The 21451-nt window shown below is 40.0% G+C and overlaps 1 protein-coding gene across 1 annotated transcript in view; it reads right to left on the reverse strand.

Moving 5' to 3' along the window:
• Nucleotides 1-20201, reverse strand: part of LOC122889258 (glutamyl aminopeptidase) — an 82054-nt gene extending 61853 nt beyond the window's left edge. Inside the window, exons 1-3 of the mRNA XM_044224255.1 lie at nucleotides 19285-20201; nucleotides 6588-6729; nucleotides 4437-4568 (exon numbers count right to left, since the gene is read on the reverse strand). Of these exons, the coding sequence (XP_044080190.1) occupies nucleotides 4437-4568; nucleotides 6588-6729; nucleotides 19285-19913 (903 nt within the window). The 5' untranslated portion in view covers nucleotides 19914-20201. The remainder of the gene's footprint in view (nucleotides 1-4436; nucleotides 4569-6587; nucleotides 6730-19284) is intronic.
• Between the last annotated feature and the right edge of the window lie 1250 nt (nucleotides 20202-21451).

Genomic DNA, 21451 nt, shown 5'->3' on the forward strand with positions numbered 1-21451 from the left:
TTTGTCTTTCTCTTTCTGACTTACTTCACTTAGCACTGAAGATGCACTTACGTTGTCACAAATGGTAAGATTTCATTCATTAATCGCAGAATAATATTCCTCTGTGTGTGTGTAATTACCCATTTATCCATTAATGGACACTTAAGATGTTTCCATATCTTGGCTGCTGTCAGTAATACTGGAATGAACATAGGACCACATATATCTTTTTGAGGTTGTGTTTTCATTTTCTTTGGATAAATACCTAAAGATTTTATTTACTTTAAAACCCTTAAACAATCAACTAAACCTGAAAAAAGCCTCAGGAGTTTTCTTACCAACAGAGTTTAAAGTCTCTTTCTATCAAGGGCTGGCCTCAGTTGTTGCTAAATTACTTGGAGTAACCCTTCAAGTTATTCTGGGTTTTTTTGGACTGAGTCAAAATGCAATGCAAATAATATTAAAAAAAAAAAAAAAGAAATGTTAAAAGTCTTTGGAGCTACCTTCCAAACTCAGTTACCTTTCTTCTTCTTCTTCTTCTTTTTAAGTTACCTTTCTTCTTAACAATATTTTGGGATGAGCTCTCTGATCTGATTTTTTCTCATGAGGAACAAGGACATTTTAAGAATACTGAATGGTTCAACTACTAATAACCACAATGCAGTCTCCAGTAAACAAGAAGAACATAGGTCTGGATTCTTGTTTGCTGATATAAAGGAATTACTGCCAGAATGGCGAACACCTCCAAGAGAATTTAATCAGGGTACTAATGATTCTTGATCACACAGTATAATCTGATTATGAATAGCAAATGATTGCTGTACCAGAATAATACTGTCAGAAGCAAAGTGAATAAGAATGGTCTTTGGGGGTACCTCAGTGGCACATTCGGTTAAGTGTCTGACTCTGGCTCAGGCCTTGATTTCAGGGTCCTGGGATCAAGCCCCACATAGACACCCCATTGGGTGATGAGTCTGCTTGTCCCTCTCCCTCTCTTGTCCTTCCCCCTACTGTGCAAGCTCTCGCTCTCTCTCTCTCTTTCAAATAAATAAGTAAAATCTCTCTAAAAAAAAAAAAAAAAGAATGGTCTTTGGGCTCATTAAATTTCTACTAAAAGTATTGTATTACCCAAAAACTACCTAGTTTTTTTTTTGTTTTTTTTTTTAACTGAAATAGAAACACAGGGACTTTGGGTCAAAATGCTACAGTAACCTGAAGATCTAAAACCCCCCATATACAGGAATGACAGGTGCAATGTAAAAATGAAAAACCCACAAGACACATTGGGACTTTAAACAAAATCTCCACGGACTTGATAAAAATATAAAGCAATGGGCAGAACTCAAGGCACAGGTCAACTGATAATTGGTAACATGTTCCTGAGGGTCAGGCCCAGGTGGGTTATGCTTTAGAAATCATGTATCTAAACTCTGGCTACTGATTTCTCATTGTTTTCTCATAGCTTTCTGTTCTATTTTATGGTGATCATACCTTCCTGAATCTCCAAGAGCAATAATTGAAGGCTGTATGTGTGAGAAAGTTTCATTTTTTATGGCTTTTTTTTGGGGGGGGGAATTCTCTTTACTTTCCCCAGTTATTACTATTTGCCCCCACTGTGTTTTTCTGTTTATTTGTCTTGGGTTTTCTCTTTTCTGTTTCCTCATACACCTGTTGATCTGAAGTTGTCTGTTCAGCTCTAAGAACGCAGCAGAGTTGGTTTGCGTTCCCGCCGCTGTCACATTTAGGTAGACTTACATAGTTTGGTTTCCCGGTAATTCTTTCTGGAGTGGGAAATTGCACTGGGGCATTTGTGCTTGCATGCTGTTAGATTTCAATTTAGAGGGAGTGGGTAGGAAAAGTCAGGCAGGGACCTTCTCAAATGCCAATGAGGCAAAATTTACCACAAGCTGACATTCACACTAGATGTCTTAAAAGTTTTCTTACAAGGTTCTGTTCACCTTTTGTAGAAAACAGCCTATCAGATTTTGCAGGAGGGCAAAATCTGGTTGCATGTCTTCTGTAGACAGGATGGGAGGAAAAGCACCCACTTTCCTAAGCTCCATGCTCACTTTCACTGCTTTCTTCTGACCCAGAGTCTCTTGGAAGTATCCAAGGAGATCATGGCTTTCTGTTCCTCTCTTACAAAATAGGTGACCAGAAAGCAATGTATTATGACAATATTCATTTCCCACCCAGATGGTGAAGACTTCACCAAATTTACGACCGAATGTTACATGCTCAGCTCTGATATTTAAGAAATATTTACCACTTCAAGGCCATCGGGATCTTCTGCCAAATTATATTTTCCATTATGTCATCCAAATCCTCTATATAAAATCCATCACTATATGGTACAGGCTCTAATGACTCAACCAGTCAGTGTCACCACCTTACAGATAAGTGTCCTTGGTCAGAGGACCAGGTGATAGAGTCACACTGGAAATGCAAACATACTGTCACTGTGGGAAATAACACCAAGAAGCCTGACATTTTGCTGATTGCTTGGTTGCATGGTCTTCATTTAGGAAATTACATCATCATTAGTGAATTGATTAAGCTTTTTGCTTTGCCTTGGCATTTCTACCCAAAATTTAAAAACTTGCCCCAAACATAATCATCATGTTTAAAAATTGGTGTGAAAACACTTGCACACAACGAAAGACATTCGTGCAACTCAACTGCAGGGGATGAAGAAAGCACCTCCAGTCAAAAGTTCTATGACTGCTGTGAGACAGAAGAGAAAAGAAGCTGAACTAATGCTTTCCCTTCTATGGGAAGAGCACCAGCGGTGACGTGCACAGCACAGAAAAACCATTTCCTTTTTCCAGTGGCATTTCTGTTTTACACCTAATATTATCTATTAGCCCCCAACAGCGCTCTTTACCATGACTGAAGGTCACATCAAAGCAACGCATGTGGTAAGGGATGACTGATACACAGTGCCTTTGAAAAGGTCTCAGGACATTCCCCCATTTGCTACAATCTGGACACACTATAGACAGCATGCTGGCAATCACAATTGACTTCTACTGCTCAACCTTAAGGTAAATTCCCTCGGGAGGTAGTTTCATCCCTTCCTTGCAGTGACTGGTAAAGAGGTAAACATATTTTTAGAATATCATATTTCAGAAGGTGTAGCAGGGCACAATATTTGGAAAGATTTGGAGTCTCCACCACTTGCCACGTGGGTGATTTTGAGCAAATTACTTAAACATATTAAATTTCACTTCTCTCATCTGTAAAATAGGAATGATGATTTTTTTCCCTTAAAAAGTTATATTGCAAAGAGTATGAGGTTTTATATATGTAGTATGTTGCACAGAGGTGAACTAACCAAAAGACAGATTGAGCAAGTGTTTGGGGCAGAAGCAAAATGGGAGACTCCAAAATGAGAAGACTAATTAGGTAAAAGTATTTGCATTTTCAAAAGAAAATTATTGAATTGGTCATCTTAATTTATTTTATTTTATTTTCAAGATTTTATTTATTTATTTATTTATTTTTAAAATTTTTTAAAGATTTTTTTATTTATTTGACAGAGAGAGAGGTCACAAGTAGGCAGAGAGGCAGGCAGAGAGAGAGAAGGAAGCAGGCTCCCTCCTGAGCAGAGAGCCTGATGTGAGGCTTGATCCCAGGACCCTGGGATCATGACCCGAGCCGAAGGCAGAGGCTTTAACCCACTAAGCCACTAACCCACTGAGCCACTCAGGTGCCCCAAGATTTTATTTATTTTTTGAGAGAGAGAGCACCTGTGTACATGTCAGAGAGCACAAGTGGGGTGGAGGAGCAGGTGGAGGAGAAGGGGCAGAGGGAGAAGCAGAGTCCCTGCTGAGCAGGGAGTCCAATGTGGGGCTCGATTCCAGGACCCTGAGATCAGGACCCGAGTTGAAGGCAGACACTTAACCAACTGAGCCACCCAGGCATCCTGGTCATCTTGATTTTTAAAACCTTTTTTATCTCTCACACTTTTAAAAATGTTTTTTGACACTTTGTTGTTGTCTTATTTTGAATTACATGTAGGAATGGCATCGCAGACTCTGAAGGGTACTCATCTTCCTACAGTCTCCTCTTGCCTCTCTGGTCTCCAACCATGACCCACCCAAACACACATACTCAACCACTTCACTAAATTGGGCACGCTCAAATAATTTAAAATATTTGTGCTGATGTACTTGGGAGCTCGCTTTGTTTTTAATAGTGAATTTTCTTTTCAAAATAATCCCAAACTAGTCATTCCTATGCTGGTCATGTTTGTTTGTTTGTTTGTTTTTTCCACACATGTCCTTTTGGCTTACAATGTTCTGGATTGTTCAGTGTATCTGTCATCAGGCTCACGGATCCAGAGAATTAATGGGCTTTCCCCGTCTGTTGTGTGAGGAGAAAAACTGTTCAAAAACCATAGACAATTAATCACAAATGCATAGGTAGGAAATCTTAAAAAGTATGATGGGACTCACAGGTATTCCCCGCTTTGACAGTTTCTCAATACGGTCAAACTGATGTACAGCAAAGCACACCAGGTAAGTGCTCATAGGGACGGACTTCATGAAAGTTGTTCTATTCCATCTATCGTCCATCGACTCTTCTTTCTATTGAAAACAAAAGATCACCTTTTGTTGATCAAAAGATCAATCACGTACCCAACAAACAAATTATTTCTCCAAATCTGGCTTTTCAGTCCGTGTCAGAGCTTAGGGATAACATCTCTTCTTACTCCTGAATGGTGATAAAGAAAAAGACAGAAGGAAAAGGCATTTATTTTTAGTCCTGTGAAAGAGTGATTCGGCTGTGTGGTATATGAGGTTTCCCAAGGAAGTACAGAACTTTGTGATGCAGGAGTTCATCTTTCTGCATTAATACATGATCCTGACCAAATCCTGACCATAATTTGAGGGGAGACCAGCTCCATCAATGAAGAAAAGGCTCGTGCTCCCAGGAAGCAAGGGAGGGCAGTCGCTGTACCAGCCATAGCAGGATGGTGGGTTCTCTTTTCCATCGCTGGGGTCTCCGTCAAAGACCCAAAGTATCATCATCACTAAAGTCACTGCCTTGGTTACCACGGACAGAGAAGGATTTCATTCCTTGATGTCACTACTGATTCCACCTGTCCAGTTTGCTGTCCATGCCAGCATTGCCTTCCTTGCCGCCAATCACCAGTCCAACTCTATCCATGGATACTTGCCCAGCTCCTGCTACCATTGTTTCAATACTTCCGTGGGCTCTACAGCCACATAATAAGTCCCCACTGGGGGAAGTTGGAAGCCTTCTTGGGGAATTAAGTAAGGAAGGCTGGACTAGAATCAGTGCTCCTTGACAAGTAAGCCTGTGAGGGCAAGTGCTGGGAGAGAAGCGTGCAAGCATCAGCAAAGTTACTCTACAGTAAGAACTAGCAGTGTCAATTTTGATCTCCTAATGACCTAGAATATTCTCCTTCTACCAGGACTACTGTCTGGAATGAGTGATGGGGGAGGAAATACACTCTGCAAAACGCAAAGGTCATCTGGGAGGTCTAAAGCAGAGGCTGGTAAGGTTTGCATCCTCTCTCCTCCCCTCTGCCCTCCTCCTTCCAGATGGAACATTCAAAGGGCCTTTTACCCTGACCCAGTCTTCTCGATTAGTGGGTCAGACTTTAAGTTTATCCTCTCCTCTTTCTTCTCCAGTCAAAACTCAATGGGTTGTGTGACCAACACCAGAAGAAAACAAACTGATAAACGAATTCACATTGGAAGGTGCAGATAGCTGCCAATGATTTACTTTTTAACCCTCTCAAAGCTTTGGTTTGCTTTATTTGGTTCTTGCTTTTTGGAGGAATATTTACCATTAAAAGGGATTAATGTCAATGATGACATTTCAGATAGCAGATCAGAAAGATGGGAGATACAACTTAGGCAAGGTGTTTTTCTGGTATTAGGTAGATGACATTGTATCTAAGGATGAGCCCAACCTTTTTACATGTCAATATATGTGCATTTATTATAGGTATAAGGTAAAATAACCTTCATCTTTAGGTAAGGACACTTCAGTTGGCTGCATTACTCATTCTGTGATTGAGGGTAATAGGAGAAAAAGCCTTATGCCAGCAATTATATAGACAGAAATTGCTGGACCCTATTTTTTGTTAACGTTTCATGAGCAGTACTCATTTACTAGAAAATCTATGGGCATGAGTTGTCCTGGACTTGGATTCTGTCCTCCAATAGGTTTTTGCAGTAGCTCTATCTTAAACACTGGGCTTATATTCAAATGAAAAGCAGGAAGAATGACCAGGTCCAGGAATATTTTAAAGCCTCTCATTCATTGAGTTGGTTATTAGTCTGTCAGAACTAGGGGATTCATTCAGTTAAGCACAGCCCATCTGAGGAGTGTCTACTATATTTATTCTTGTTTGGAACCCAACCATGGCTTTTTGACCTATGATATGCGAGGTTAAAGATTTTTAGAAATCAAAGAAGGGAAATTGCCAAAGTGCGTTTTCAGGCCACTAAATGAACTGTGAGAGCACATTTAATTTTAGAATTCAGTGGGTTCTCTCATAGTAAAAGAAGATAACTTACCTGATACTATAAATAGACAATCTGCATAAACAAAAAAATATATAAAGGGCTTACCTCCACTGGCATATTTGAAACTGCCTGATATTCTTTGGGGTGGATGATGGATATTGTGTAAGTTGCCTTTTTGTTGGGCTCATCAAAACAAGGGAAGGATTTTCTGGCATCTGTTGGTTCATGATCAGTGGCCGCTATGCTCCTTAGAAACAAACACACAAACAAAATACATGTCATCTCTTCTGACAGCCCCTGTGTTTCTATTCCTATACAAAAAAGTCAACTGTGTGATTACAACTGCATATAATTATAACCACTATGTGATTATACTGCATTTCTTAAAATGACCTTCCATCCAGAAAACAATCAAATAGTTGTCACGGTCTTTTTGGAATTTTCAGGTTAACAAAGAAATGAATGTCTGGAAACTGCTTGCAATCTTTTGTATGAATCATTTACTATTTTGGTGCCATAATTAAAAATCTGTGAAATGTAGATAAACAAAAATAAGTCCAATTAGGAGCTATCACTCTTTCCACCCGAAAGCCATTGAGCAACAAGTAGATAAACGCAAAGCTAAACTCAAGGACTTGTTTCTAATTGTCCTTGTGAGAGAGAACAGCTGTGTCCTGTCACAGAGCAGAGGAGTATCTTCCAGAATCCCCAGCTCTTGTCCCTCATGACACATTCTTTCTTATTTATGTTGCACCAGGGACAAATTTCAATTTCATTTCCATGCAAACGAAAAGCTCTGAGTAATCTCCCAGGTGAAACAACATTTGGCCAGGCTAAAAACCTGCTTTTGAAAAGAGACAGCATTTTTTTTTTAATGGCTCTAACTAGACAAATGCCCATGTAAATTAAAATGTTGATGTTTAATGTTTCCAACATTTCAAAGTGGAAATATTCTTTTCTGAGTAACTGCTCAGAAAAATAAAAGAACATATATTTTTACACGTGGTTATATCACCGTAAGCTATTGTCTATCTGCTCATTAGAAGAGTAAGCAAAGTAAAAATTAGGGAAGAAAGAAGGTGTTTGCAACAGCAAACAAAGAAAGCAATGTTGACATGTTCATTAACAATCTGAGTGAGGAAAATATTTTGTCCTTCGGGTATATGAAAAAGAATACCGAGCTAAATCATTAGATCTTTCCTTAGTCCAATTCTTACTGAAACCTTTCCTCCCATACCCCTCCCCCGCCCTAACACCATACACACAAACACATTTGCCAGGCATTATCCTAGGGGCTGAAGAAATAACAAAGACTAAATAAACACTTCAGGAGAGTGATGAGAGATATATGGAAAATAAAACAGGGGAAGCGACAGAGAAGAACCTAGGAAAAATTGTGAGCACCATTAGGTAAAAGATTCAGGCACAATCTCTAGGAGTAGGTAATGCTTTGCTGAGATTTGAATGATAAGAAAAATCCATACAGGGTAAGCATAAGAAAAATGTATTCTAACAGAGAACAGCAAAGGCCCAGTTGCTAGAGTCGAAAAGAACTTAATATGGTTGAAGACCTGAAAGGTGTCCAGCGTGGCTGAAGTCCAGTGAGCCAGAGGGACTGGGGCCACAGAAGAGTTTAGCTAGTCAGCAGGGGCCATGGTAAGCGTCTGCATTTTGGTTCAAGAATGTGCTCCCAGCTCCATGGGGAGTCTGCTTCGCTCTCTGGCCTTCTCCTCGCTCATGCTCTCTCTCACTGTCTCTCTCTCAAATAAATAAATAAAATCTTAAAAAAAAATTAAAAAAAAAAGAATGTATTATATACATTAATTTATCTGGGAAATAATATGCCATAGGTCAACATCCATCTATAAGAACTTAAAATATTTTTGAATTTCTTAAAAAACAAAACTCCCTAGATATAAAAATTACTTGCTAAAAGCTCAGCCAAGAAACCTAATCTGTAAAAATTAAAGCCAGAAAAGTGGCTGACTTTTGGGAGACAATTGAGGGAGGGAACTTGCTGGGATGACTGAAAAAACATCTATATCTTATAAGGGTTGTGGGTAACTAAGATGTATGCATTTGTCAAAATTCATTGAATTGTGTCCATTAGATCTGTGTGCTTAACATATATAAATTCTACCAAAAAATCATTGTAAATGAACATTAAGTTGTAGCAAGTAAGTGGTATTTTGCAGTGGTATAGTTAGCAATTCAGAAACAACCTTTTCTGTATTCTAGGCTTGAGCAAATGAAAAAAAAAGAAGATAATGGAAGGCAGGCTTCTCACTGTTGGGGAAAAGAGTTACAACCCTGTAAAAGGGAAAGACTAGAATGTACCCTTGGTATTGAATTATAATTGTGGGTTGGGTGTAAATGCAACGATTTTTCATGTAGATATAGGTAGATGGCTATAACAATCCACTGAGACACATATTTCCTAGTTCTGTCTGCTGAGCAGAACTGGCAGCACTGACAAGCTTGTAGCAGATAAGCACATTGAATTCCCAGATGATGATTTCTAAATACCACTCTCTACTAAAAGGAACCAGACTCCTAAGAGGAATGGCCAATTCCAGTGATGAGTCAGGAAAAGTCCAAAGATGATCCTGGAACATCTTGCTTTACCCCAAAGGAAGGAAGTCATCAAAGAATCATAGGAACAAGTCAAAGGACACAGAAGCCTGCTCGAGTGGACTAGGTCAAATCTGGGGAAATTAGAATGTCAAAATAAATAATAAAATTATAACCCACTGACCAAAATAAGAATCCATGAATCCTTGTTCTGGTATGTATATTGGGGGGTGGGGGGAGGAAAGGAAAGCTCGTGGGTTTTTCCCTTTTTTAAAAAAATATTTATTTATTTATTATTTTTTTCCAATTTATTTATTTTCAGAAAAACAATATTCATTATTTTTTCACCACACCCAGTGCTCCATGCAAGCCATGCCCTCTATAATACCCACCACCTGGTACCCCAACCTCCCACCCCCCCGCCACTTCAAACCCTCAGATTGTTTTTCAGAGTCCATAGTCTCTCATGGTTCACCTCCCCTTTTAATTTACCCAAAAGCACATACCCTTCCCAATGTCCATAACCCTACCCCCCTTCTCCCAACCCCCCTCCCCCCAGCAACCCACAGTTTGTTTCGTGAGATTAAGAGTCACTTATGGTTTGTCTCCCTCCCTATCCCATCTTGTTTCATGGATTCTTCTCCTACCCACTTAAGCCCCCATGTTGCATCACCACTTCCTCATATCAGGGAGATCATATGATAGTTGTCTTTCTCCGCTTGACTTATTTCGCTAAGCATGATACGCTCTAGTTCCATCCATGTTGTCGCAAATGGCAAGATTTCGTTTCTTTTGATGGCTGCATAGTATTCCATTGTGTATATATACCACATCTTCTTTATCCATTCATCTGCTGATGGACATCTAGGTTCTTTCCATAGTTTGGCTTTTTTTTTTTTAAACAGTAGATTGCCTATTAGTGATTTTAGGAGGAATGGTGGCTTTAGAAAAATCATCAGTGGATACCAAAACAAGAGGGTGACAGTTTGATGAAGAAAGGGGTATCTGAGTGGTTTCAAAGAATGTCTCTAAAAATTACTTAAAACGAGAAAAACTGTAACTTGGCAGTGGAGAAAATGTCAGGCACCATCTGAAGCAAATGATCAATGATAGCTTCACTAATCACAGAACAAACCAATGTCATCTGCCTCCTGATAGGATTTCCTGAGAGGGACCCGGCACCACTTCTGTGAGATTTCTGACAAAAACTGCTTAACTTGCATTTTTAAATCATGAGGAAAGTCAGATAAACTAAAATTGAGGAGCATTCTCAAAATAACTGGCCTGTACTTTTCAAAAATATCAGGGTTGTGAAAGGCAAAGATAGGCTAAGGGACTGTTCCAGTTTGCAGGAATTTAAAAAAGGCATAACCTTAAGTGCAATGCTTGAATCCAGGCTGGATCCTGGACTGAGAAAAAACAGCTCAGAAGGGCATTTTCGGGTTAATTGATATTTGATTATAACTGTGGATTAGATAATTATATGATTATCAATGTTAAATTTTGTGATTCTGATAACTGCACCGGGCTTACGTTGGAGAATGTCCCTGTACTTAAGAAATACATACAGAATGTTCAGATGTAAAGGGAAATAATGTGTCCAATACTCTAAAGGGAGAAAGAGACAAAGAGACAGAGGCATGGGGTGCGAGGGGAAGTGGGACAAAACGTTAGCAATTGGTGAATCTGAGTAAAATGTTTCTAGGAGTTCTTTGTACTATTCTTGTAATTTTTCTGTAAGTTTGAAATTCTTTCAAGATAACTGATCCAGAAGAGCCTCGAGAATTTATTCTTCCGTAGAGTCATTACTGATTAGTTTTGCGATGATAACAGCTTAGTCGGTTAAGTTTCTAACACCGTGCAGACTGTAGAGACTCTCAAACACATCGGATACAAAGAAACCTGCACACTTTCCCAGGGTACTAAGGTTTTACAACAAGCTCCAGCAAGCTCCAACCTGATGTTTAGTCAGCTGCCTTTTCTTCTGAATTCTTCTGGCTTCTGGTTTCTTCCAGAGGCAGAAGAAAAGGAAAAATCACTCTCTGCAAGACTGTTTCAGTTTAGTTACACTTCGGAAATAAGCCAGCTAACTAATTTGGGAATAGGAGTGTGTGTGTGTGTGTGTGTGTGTGTGTGGTGTGTGTGTGTGTGTGTGTGTGTGTGGTGTGTGTGTGTTTACATGCGCGCGCATGCACACAAGTCAGAGAGGTTGAGAGAGAGGGTGGAGGGTCAGGGTGAGGAGGGAGTGGAGTCCACTTTCCAAAGCAAGAGCCACTGGTAGGTTTCCAAATGCTCTGTTTCAGTCTCTGTTCTGTGCTAAATTTCATACCCCCAAGTACCCAACAGAGAGAACTTTCAATGGTTCCTCTCCTTAGCTCTTTAAAAAAAGGTTGTGCTTGATTGTACACAAAAATTGCCTCCCTAAATTAAAGTATCTTGGAAACTGTCTTTATGGAACAGAACGGTGTTGGTGTTGTGTCTGTGTCCTGCATTTGGTCCATCTTGGTGGTCCTGTCAGTGAACGTTAATCACACCAAGTCCTGCTCAATTACAGTGATTGATGTAGGTAAAGTTCCATTCAACAACCAGAAGGGTCATCACATATGTACTGTTGTTTTTGTTTGTTTGTTTTTAAGAGTGCAGACCCAATATGATTTGAGGGGGAAAGAGGGGAAAACCCTCTTCTTTTTTCATTTTTAAATATTTTATTCGTTTATCTGAGAGAGATACTACACCAGGGGGAGGGGGTTGGCAAAGAGGCAGAGGGAGAAGCAGACTCTCCACTGAGCAGGAAGCCCAATGTGGGGTTCCATCCTGGGATCCCCCCAGAGATCATGATCTGAGCTGAAATCAAGAGTCAGATGCTTAACCTACTGAGCCACCCAGATGCCCTGGGGAAAACCCTCTTTTTAGAGTTAAAATCCCTAGATTCCAAGCCTACTTCAGCTCTTTAAAATGTGATCTTGTGCCAGTCACAAAACATACTGATTCTTAGTGTCCTGATCTATCAAACCTGGTTACCAGAGTACATCTGGCCTCTTCCCAGGGTTATGTGGGGGTGAGAAGGGGTAGACCGCACCTAGCAATATATTTGAAATTCCCTTCATATTTACATGCTAGGATTAGGATACATCTCATCAGTTTTCTTTGACTTCAGAAGGCTAACTATGCTTTCTGTGAATGCATGTTCCACAATGAACAGACTCCAAAATTCATCCATTAAACAGGAGTAGCTGTACTGTAACAAAAGCACTCAGTGTGTAAATACCATCGGCAATATAATGATATCTTTCAATGGTAACTTGTGATTTTTTTCTCACAAACTCCTGTATAACTCAAAAGCCCCTATTTCTATATCCTAAATTCCACCCAAAGTTACTGAAGTTTTCCAAACATTTACAAATGTTAAAACAAAGTATATGACATGCAAAACAACTTTAGAACATAACTTCTTTGGGGAGGTTTTATTTGGTGATTAAAACGTCTTTCTTTTTAGAATTGGATGCGTTGTGCTGCAAAGTAATGGGAAAAGCCCGGCTGAGAGCACAGCATGTTCAGGAGTGACTCCTGAGCATGTCCTGAATAATTATAATCCCAGGCAAATGTGCTGAGCTCAACCATTTTTCCATAGGGGCCTCCCTATGTCATGTTAATAAGTCACTTACTAAACCCAGAACATTAAAAATACAGTTCTGTGTAGCTTATTAATTTACAAAAAGAAATCCCTCTGACTTCTCTGAGCACATCAATTCAAGGTGACTTTAGAGAAAGCTGGAGAAAGAGGAGGTGAGGATGCAAGTCACAGACCAAGTTCACTCTGAGTCAACTTTAAAAAGAATTACTTGATTACCTCATAAATCATCTGGTGCACTGTTTCCAGTGAAGACTCTCAGGCTATGTTCAGCAATTTAGTAACTTAAGCCAGCAAAAGAAAGGGCAAGGTCTGGGTGAAAACCTTAAACAAAGGCCATCTGATGGAGGGGAGGCACCCACAATTGCTAAGAGTCTGGGCAGATAAGTAAAGGGTTCCAGAATTAAGCAGGGGAGCTGACTGGTGCAAGAAAACCCATCTAGATTATTCAGACTCCAGTGTATTTTTTTAAGGATATATTTACTTGACAGAGAGAGAAAGGATATATTTACTTGACAGAGAGAGAATGAAAGAACAAGGAGGAGGGGGAGGGAAAGGGAGAAGCAGACTCCCCACTGAGCAGGGAGCCCAGTGTCGGGCTCTATTCCCATGATACTGAGATCATGACCCGAGCTGACACCAAGAGTCAGATGCTTAACTGACTGAGCCACCCAGGTGCCCCCAGACTCTAGCATATTTCTGTGGTGGTCTGAATGAACCATTTAATTATTTAAATTTATTTTCCAGTTGATTTTTTTTTCTATATAAAAGGCTTTCAAGGTCAAGTTAAATTTCCTTTTTTTCCTTGCTTCCAAAATAAAAGAAATTATCAAGCTTCCAGCAACAAGTTGTAACAAGACCAAAAAAAAAAAAATCTATTCTTAAACTGATAACTCAACATATCAATCTGAGAATATAATGAATAAACTGACATACAACTCAAACATCAAGCTCAAATCCACCAATGAGTATACAGATCCCTACATGTGAACATTAACCAAGATCATCTCACTGGTTTCCCTCCTGCCGTGCTACCAATTGACTCCTAATCTTTCTCATAAGCCCTAACCTTGTGCTTCAGACTTATGTATCCAAATGCCTACCGGACGTGTCTTCCTGGATGCCTGACAGGCATCTGACAACAAACTCATGACCTTCCCTCCTAAACTTGGTTCTTCTCTTCTATTTCCAGGATCAGGTAACTGTGTGAGCTATCAGATCCGATATCTGGGCCATTCTATGTCCATAACTAACACACCCCTTTCCCACAGTCAGTTAATCTGCAAATCCTGACCATGTTACCTCCTATTTTCTCCATTGCGTCCTCTTCTGTCTGCTCTGAAATCCCCGTCCTACCTGATCCCATCTTCTCTCTCCGGGATCACTGCAGAATCTCCCATATACCCATGGATTTAGCTCTTTCCCTCACCATCCACCTAAATAGGCACCAGTTAATTTTTCCTACAAGCCTGCCATTGGCTATCCTTTCTTTCTTTTCCCTGACAGGTTTGCCAGAGTTATATTTAGTTAGCCTCTTCATATAAACCTCTTCTACAAACTAATTTCTTATCCTCACTCTATTTTTTGGATTTAGTGCCTTTCCTTTTTACCTGCTTTTATGTTCTTACTTGCCTTTGCCTTTTGCAACCCCCCTATTGTATCAGAATTTGGCTTCAATCCTAGCAATGCTGTAAACGCCCAGAAAACCCAAACTAGAAAACATCTGTCCTTCTTGTAAATTCCTATAATTCCTCTTAATTCCAGTGATTCTCAGTTCTTAAAATATGAAGGCTGCTTCCCAAAGTTAAAAAAAAAAAAAGATTTTATCAATTCCTCTTCCATTAAAGGAGATGGGGGAAAAAGGAACCAAGGAAAAAATGTCCATCCTGACTGAGTGGGAAGATAGAGAGGTTATTGGTGGAAATTGGGCTCCTCAGTGGGAAAAGGGCTGGGACTCTGTAGCATATCCCAGCATGTACCAGAGGACATTAATCATGTGAGAGCCTGTATGTGAAAATGTTTCTCTACATTCATTCAGCAATATTTAAGTACTCACTGTTCTAGCTAGTGAGCAAGAGAGGGACAGCCCAACTCCCAACCATGGAAGATTCCACAGTCTTGTATGGTTGGGAAACTGCATACTCCAGAGATTCATGGTAGCCTCTAGAGGTTCAGTATGGATATTACATAAAAGTCTCTCAGAAGTCCCATCATTAAAAAAAAGAAAGGAAGAAAGAAACATTTTTTATTTAATATTTTTGCCCAAATGAATTTGGCCACAGAATCCCTCCCCTGCTTTTTTTTTTTTTTTCTGGCAATAGCTATTAATATCCTATAACTGGAACTCTGTGGAATAGTAAGTTGGAAAATGGTGTGTAAGGTAATCCAAACACTGAGAAGGAAATGCTGGCCCTTGGAGAGAAGAAAATCGTATGCACTTTGGAGCTGTGAGGAGAGGGGAACTCTGCTTGGGAAGAGAGCAACTGGAAATACTACAGAACACAGTGAGAGTGTGGAGTGCATTGATGGGCAGAAAAACACTCCAAAACTTCCAGTCCTTTTAAAAGTGGCTTCTTCTGATCATAAGGAACAGACCAGAGTAGGGAAAGTAACTTCTAAGCTTCTCAGACTTTCTAATCCTAAGCCTCAGTACAACTCTGTCCCCAGCAAGACAATATGGCTGTCATTGCCAGGGAGCTCTAACCTGGCCCTACCTTCTTCTCCAACTCCCCTCTTGCCTCTAAATTTTGAGGACAAGAAGCCCAGAGAGTTGACTCCTCCCTTTGAAGTTCAAGGTCAAGTCCTGGTTGTATTTGCAGAAATCAAATAATTTTGGTTACTACTGAGCACACTCATGTTTAGTTTGTGCTGTGTTTGCAATGGTAACATCCCGATGCTAACAGGCAACTGTGAATGTTCAGCCCTGGAGTTGAATTTTACAATAAGACAGAAGTGTCAGGAAATATACTTTGATTGCACGCTTAAAAATGTATTGCTATGATGACATTTTAAATTGTATCAGCATCAAATAGTACGCAGCTCACCATGTAATAGGAAAGAAAAGTGCTGCTCCCAGTGAATTCACTCCTGCATCCTTACGTGGGCGCTGGGGATGAGAACCCCCACAGCCCTGCACTGTCAAAAATGTTACTTATGGGCTTGCAAAAAAAAAAAAAAAGAACAATGGACTCTCCTTATATGCTTAAAATATTTCATAACAAGAAAAACAAAAAGCGTTCCATTTAGCCTAAATGAGGCTACCGAGTTATGTGCAGAACTGTTTCAAAACCACATGTACAGGGCAGCACTAACCACGTGCTGGGTAACCTGAGAGCCTCAACTGCTACCAAGGACAGCTGCTGAACTCAGGGTGACCAGTCCTCCAAGAGGACCCACCTGAGCCCGCCTCCCTCAGGAGTCTTGCTGTAACTCGGTATTTGCTGACCAGCCATTAGGACTGCCACGTTTCAGATCACCTCTCAAGTATATGTATTTTATGGTAAAATTTATTGGTACAGTAAAATAATTCAGAGTCAATGAATACTATATATGTAAGTGTATAATGCTTTCTTAAACGGGTAAAGTCCATAAGAGAAATTTACTGATCTTCTTCCATATTTTTCAGTCTTCCTGTAGTGTATAGAATTTTTATACTTTGGTGACTTTACTCAGATTAAGTGTCTACTGTCTCAACCTAAGGAACAATTTTAAAGACTTTGCAACAATCACTTGAAAGTTTTGACTTGTCTTCAGTTCAACTAATGAATTTTTAGAATCTCTTGAAGGTGGATATTTTTCCTCATATTATGCCTTTCCCTCCCAAATTGGGAATGCTTTAAAAACTCATTAAATCCTTAGTGAAGCTCAGAGAAATAGGCACTTTTATTCATTATTTGTGGAAATGTAATTTGGGATATATTTTTGAAAGTCAGTTTGGAGACACACGTAGGTGCATGCACATATTATACACATGTATATACCTGTATACATAAACACAATTGCATGCATCCACATGTATGCAGTTTGGGTCAATGCCCTAGGAATTTTCCTATAGAATTATTGGAAAATGTTATACATATTTTTATAAGAATGTTGTTATATTTTCCTAGGTGTTTATAAAAAAAAGTAAAAAAGTAGGAGACACTTAAATGTCCAAATTTAATAGAAAAGTGGAATAAAGTACATTATATTCATATGATAGACTATCATGTATCCATTAAATCATCTACCCAACCATGTTAAAGTGTTGATATATCATAAAAACATGTTATACAATACAATGTCCAACACAATGCCATCTTCATCTGTATTCAGAAAAAATACTGGAAGAATATCTACCAAAATATTAATAATGATTATACTTCAGGGATACAATTTTCTCTGTTTTCCAAGTTTTCTGGAGTGAATGTGTGCTATTTATGAAGTAAACAAAATAAATGATATAAGTTTCTTGATATATTTGTACTCTTTGACCCAGCAATTCTATTTTATTGAATATAACCTAACATAAGGAAGTAAACAGATGTATACTTAAAGGTTTATTCCAACTATGTTCTTTTCTGATGCTTTTATTCTAATAAATCCTGAAAGCAATTTAAATATCCAGTATTAGGAAATAGGTCTTTAAAAATTAACAGTGCATTCACGCACAGCCTTTTAAAATCAGATTCTTGAAAATACGGCAGAATGAGAGGAAATCCTTATATGAAGTCAAAAAGGTATATAGACAAATACATAGACATTGTATAATTATAATTTGATTGCCTAAGAAAGTACTTATTAACATGTAACCGAAGTTACCATTGGATGTGAAGTTTATCTTTATAGTTTCTTTTGATTTTCCTTCTTTATAACTTTCCATGCTTTCATTATTTTTAATTTTTATAAACACAAAAAAGTATGTCAACAATAAAGAAGATTGTTTTATTGCTAGTGATATTAAGATAGAAATACAGTATATGAGCCTGTCCCCTTCAAATATTTTTTTAAACTATCATGTCTATTCAGTTTGTTAGTGTATCCTACAGTAATATAGGGGTACTTAAACATTTCATTTTAGTCCCTGGGTCTCTCTGGCAAACAATGGGAAGAACTTTGACCAAAAGCTTTACTTTGCTCTGTAAGATGCTTAAAACAAAATAGGGAAGGGATATTCAGTGAGCTGGCCCCAGACTTATATTGCTGAACTGTGATACTAAGGTTTCTTCTGTCTTTCTCTCTCAGTCTCTCTCTCTCTCTTTTTTTTTTAACAGATTGTATTTATTTGGCAGAGAAACAGTAAGAGAGGGAACACAGGCAGGGAGAAAGGGAGAAGGAGAAGTAGGCTTCCTGCTGAACAGGGAGCCTGATACAGAGCTGGATTCTAGGATCCTGGGATCATGACCTGAGCCAAAGGCAGATGCTTCATGACTGAGCCACCCAGGTGCCCAAACACTAAGGTTCTTAATGATTTGCCTGTCAAGAATCCACAAGCAAAGGTCAAAGCACTTTCAAGTTCACTGATACCTCAGTGTAGCCTTCCTTCCTGATGCAAGTCCCACACCCACAGAATGAAGTTTTTTTGTTTTTTTTTTTAATTCATTGAGAGAATTTATGCCTTAACATAGTTCTACTAATAGCAACTGATAGATTGTCAAGGCAAGTAACCATCTTTGCTAGACACAGAAATGCAAAAAGACATATATTAATTACTTGATATATTGTTTATGTTGCAAAAGGCTTAGCATTACCGTCACATACTGTGTGATGGACAGTAAGCCCAAAGAGTTATCCATACGCTGCCACTAACATGTGAACTCAATGAGTGTTTATTAAAAGCTTATGTGTGGATCATTGTTCTGGCTGTACAAGATAAAGACAGACTTCTGCCTTCCTTCCTAGATAAAGACACAAAGACAATTCTATGGATTTTACATACCCTTTCAACATCCCTTCTCCACTAAAAGACTCAAAATTACAATGGACATTTACTGACTTTCTCTTAAATTTAGTGTAAATTTTTTTTAAAGATTTTATTTATTCATTTGACAGACAGGGATCACAAGTAGGCAGAGAGAGAGAGAGAGAGAGAGAGAGAAGCAGGCTCCCTGCTGAGCAGAGAGGCCAATGTGGGGCTTGATCCCAGGACCCTGGGATCATGACCTGAGCTAAAGGCAGAGGCTTTAACCCACTGAGCCACCCAGATGCCCTAGTGTAATGTATTTTTTTAAAGTTCACTTTTAAATCATTGTCATATAATGGAGGACTGTGGCAGCGAAATTTACTAAACACATGTATTTTAAAAACCGGAGGTAGTTTCTGTAAGTAGTTTCAGCGTTCTGACAGGATGTAGTACATTATGATTTTTCCTGATGAAATTAAAGACTTACGCTGATTCTTTGGATTCCATGAAGCTCACTCTGTACATTCAGGTTTTCTGATAGGCTTTGAAAATACCACAGGGCAAAGAGTTTTTGTCCCCCAGGCAGACAGGCAGAATTGAAACCAGGTTTAGATAACAGACCCCAAAACAATTAAAAGGTGGAAAGTGAAAAGGAAAGGGAAAGAAATGGAAAGCAAATATGTGAGCTGAGGGTAAATAAAACAGAAATGAATATTTACTTGATCTGTCCGTCCTCCTCATACGTCGTTCTGTAAAATCCCACAAGCGAGCCGTTCAGCCAGCCAGCGAACTTCAAGGTCAGGAGGTAGGCATTCTCGCCACTGCCCGGCGCAAGCTCTTCTTCTGCCTCCATCACCACATACTCTTGCTTTTTGTACTCGAAGCACCGCCTGACTGGCACCTGCTCCCCGGAGGACCTCTTCAGCTCCGGGAGCTGGGTGATCCTGGTCTCCCGCAGGTGCAGCCACAGGTACTGGGTGGACCTGTTCACGTTGATGGAGATGGTCACGCTGCCTGTGTACGTGTCCTCCTCCAGCAGGGGCTTCACCTCCAAGTCGTAGTGCACTGGGTTGATGTAGTCCGGCAGCCTGAAGTTTTTCCAGTCTCCACTTTCGTCTTCTCTGGCAGGGCAGACCCCTTGGTCCTCCGGTGGGCTCTCCGGGGAAGGCGCTTCAGAGGGAACGGGAGCTGGGCCCTGCCCGGCATCCCCCGTGGAGCTGCTGCACCTGGTCAAGCCCACGGAAAGTCCTACTATTAATCCCACCGCCACCACCACCACACAGATTATGGCCACATGTTTCGTTTTAATGCAGTACCTCTTAGCGTCCTCTTCCTCCGCAAAGTTCATTTTTGTTTCCAAAGTCAAATATTACGCATAAAAGGATGTTAAAGTTACCTAATGAAGGTCAGCTGACTTCCTTTTCAAATTGCGAGGAATTCCCTGGCTTGGCAGCCTGTTTTCATTTTTTCCCACACCCCCCTCTGGCTCCCTGCCTCTTTCCTCTCCGTTCACGTTCCCCACCAGCCACTCAAGGAGGGACGCGGAAACAAGAGGGTGGGATAAGGGCTCCAGAGGGGAGGCTGAGCTGGAGGAAGAGGACTGACCAGAAGACTGTCGCAGCTCCTTATAAACAACGCATCCCCACCCCTCCCCTCCTCCTCAGGAGTGAGTTAAACATAAAATAGGGCTTAGCTTATCAGGGAGCGGGAGGGTGAGACTTTGCCAAAGCCCCGTCAGCAGCTTTCAGGGAGAGAGCATTCTGGGGAAGAAGTGTGCTTGCGATAGAAAAACTCAACCTTTGCCACTGGGTCTGTGGCTCCTTCCTGTTGTGCTCACAGTCCCTCTCCCTTAATTAACCACAGGGCTTCTTAGATTTCAGCCTTTTCATCAGGTCAAGGAAGCGAAGTGTTTTCTTTTCGGTTTTTCTCCCCTCCTGTTACATAAACATTCAGACACTGCCTTTACCAAAGTCATACCCTGGACTTGGACACGCAAAGGGATACATAAAAATTCAAGGACCACTGAGGTAGTCCGTGAATATTTGTTGAGTTGCTGGATTAGCAAAGCAATGCCAAGTGACTCTGAATCCGTTCAGTCCGGATGGAAGAAGGAGGGAACGTGAAATTAGCCAAAGTGGTCCTGGAGCTGAAGAACATTAAAAAAAAAAAAAAAAAAGGAGGCAGAAAGGGAAAGGATTGAAAGGACAGAACACAAGGAAGATAAATAACTACACTGGGGTAGATGAACTCATCTCTGCAGTTGGCCTCTGAGTGAGATTGGCTTCCTTAGGCTTTGATGTGTAGATCATCTTTGCAGCAGATGCCAGATGTGGAAAGCTGGCCTGTTGGGAGATCTATTATCTGTGTAAATCCGGTTGCCTCTGAATGACAAGGGCAAGACAGAAATCACAGCAGTGACTTGAATGTTCATGAGTAGCTAAGGTGTAAACCCCAGGCCATCTCTAACAGTAATGATTCAATAATAATTACCAAAAATTTGAGAGCTTTCTATGTGCCAGGCACTGTGCTAAGTACATTATAGAAGTTTTTAGTTGAGTCTTCCCAACCACTCTATTAGGTTGGTACTGTTTTGATGCCCATCTTAGACATGGGAAGACTGACATTTACAGAGGTTAAGGCACTTGAACAAGGTCACGCAGTCAGCAAATAGCAGAATCGGAGTTTGTGCCCAAGTCATCTGAGTCCAATGTCCATATAACTACTGACAATGCCTCCATTCTCTGCAGAGGAGAAATATTGAAGGGTTAAGTAGTTATAAAAATCTTTGTCAGTATTTCCTAAAGTACATTTCATGGGTATTAATAGATATACTCGCTGACCAGGCAATGCTGGGTTAGGTAAAATTAAGAATGTTCTTTTATTACC

Source organism: Neovison vison, chromosome 11 (assembly GCF_020171115.1).
Source record: "Neovison vison isolate M4711 chromosome 11, ASM_NN_V1, whole genome shotgun sequence".
Lineage (NCBI taxonomy): Eukaryota > Metazoa > Chordata > Mammalia > Carnivora > Mustelidae > Neogale > Neogale vison.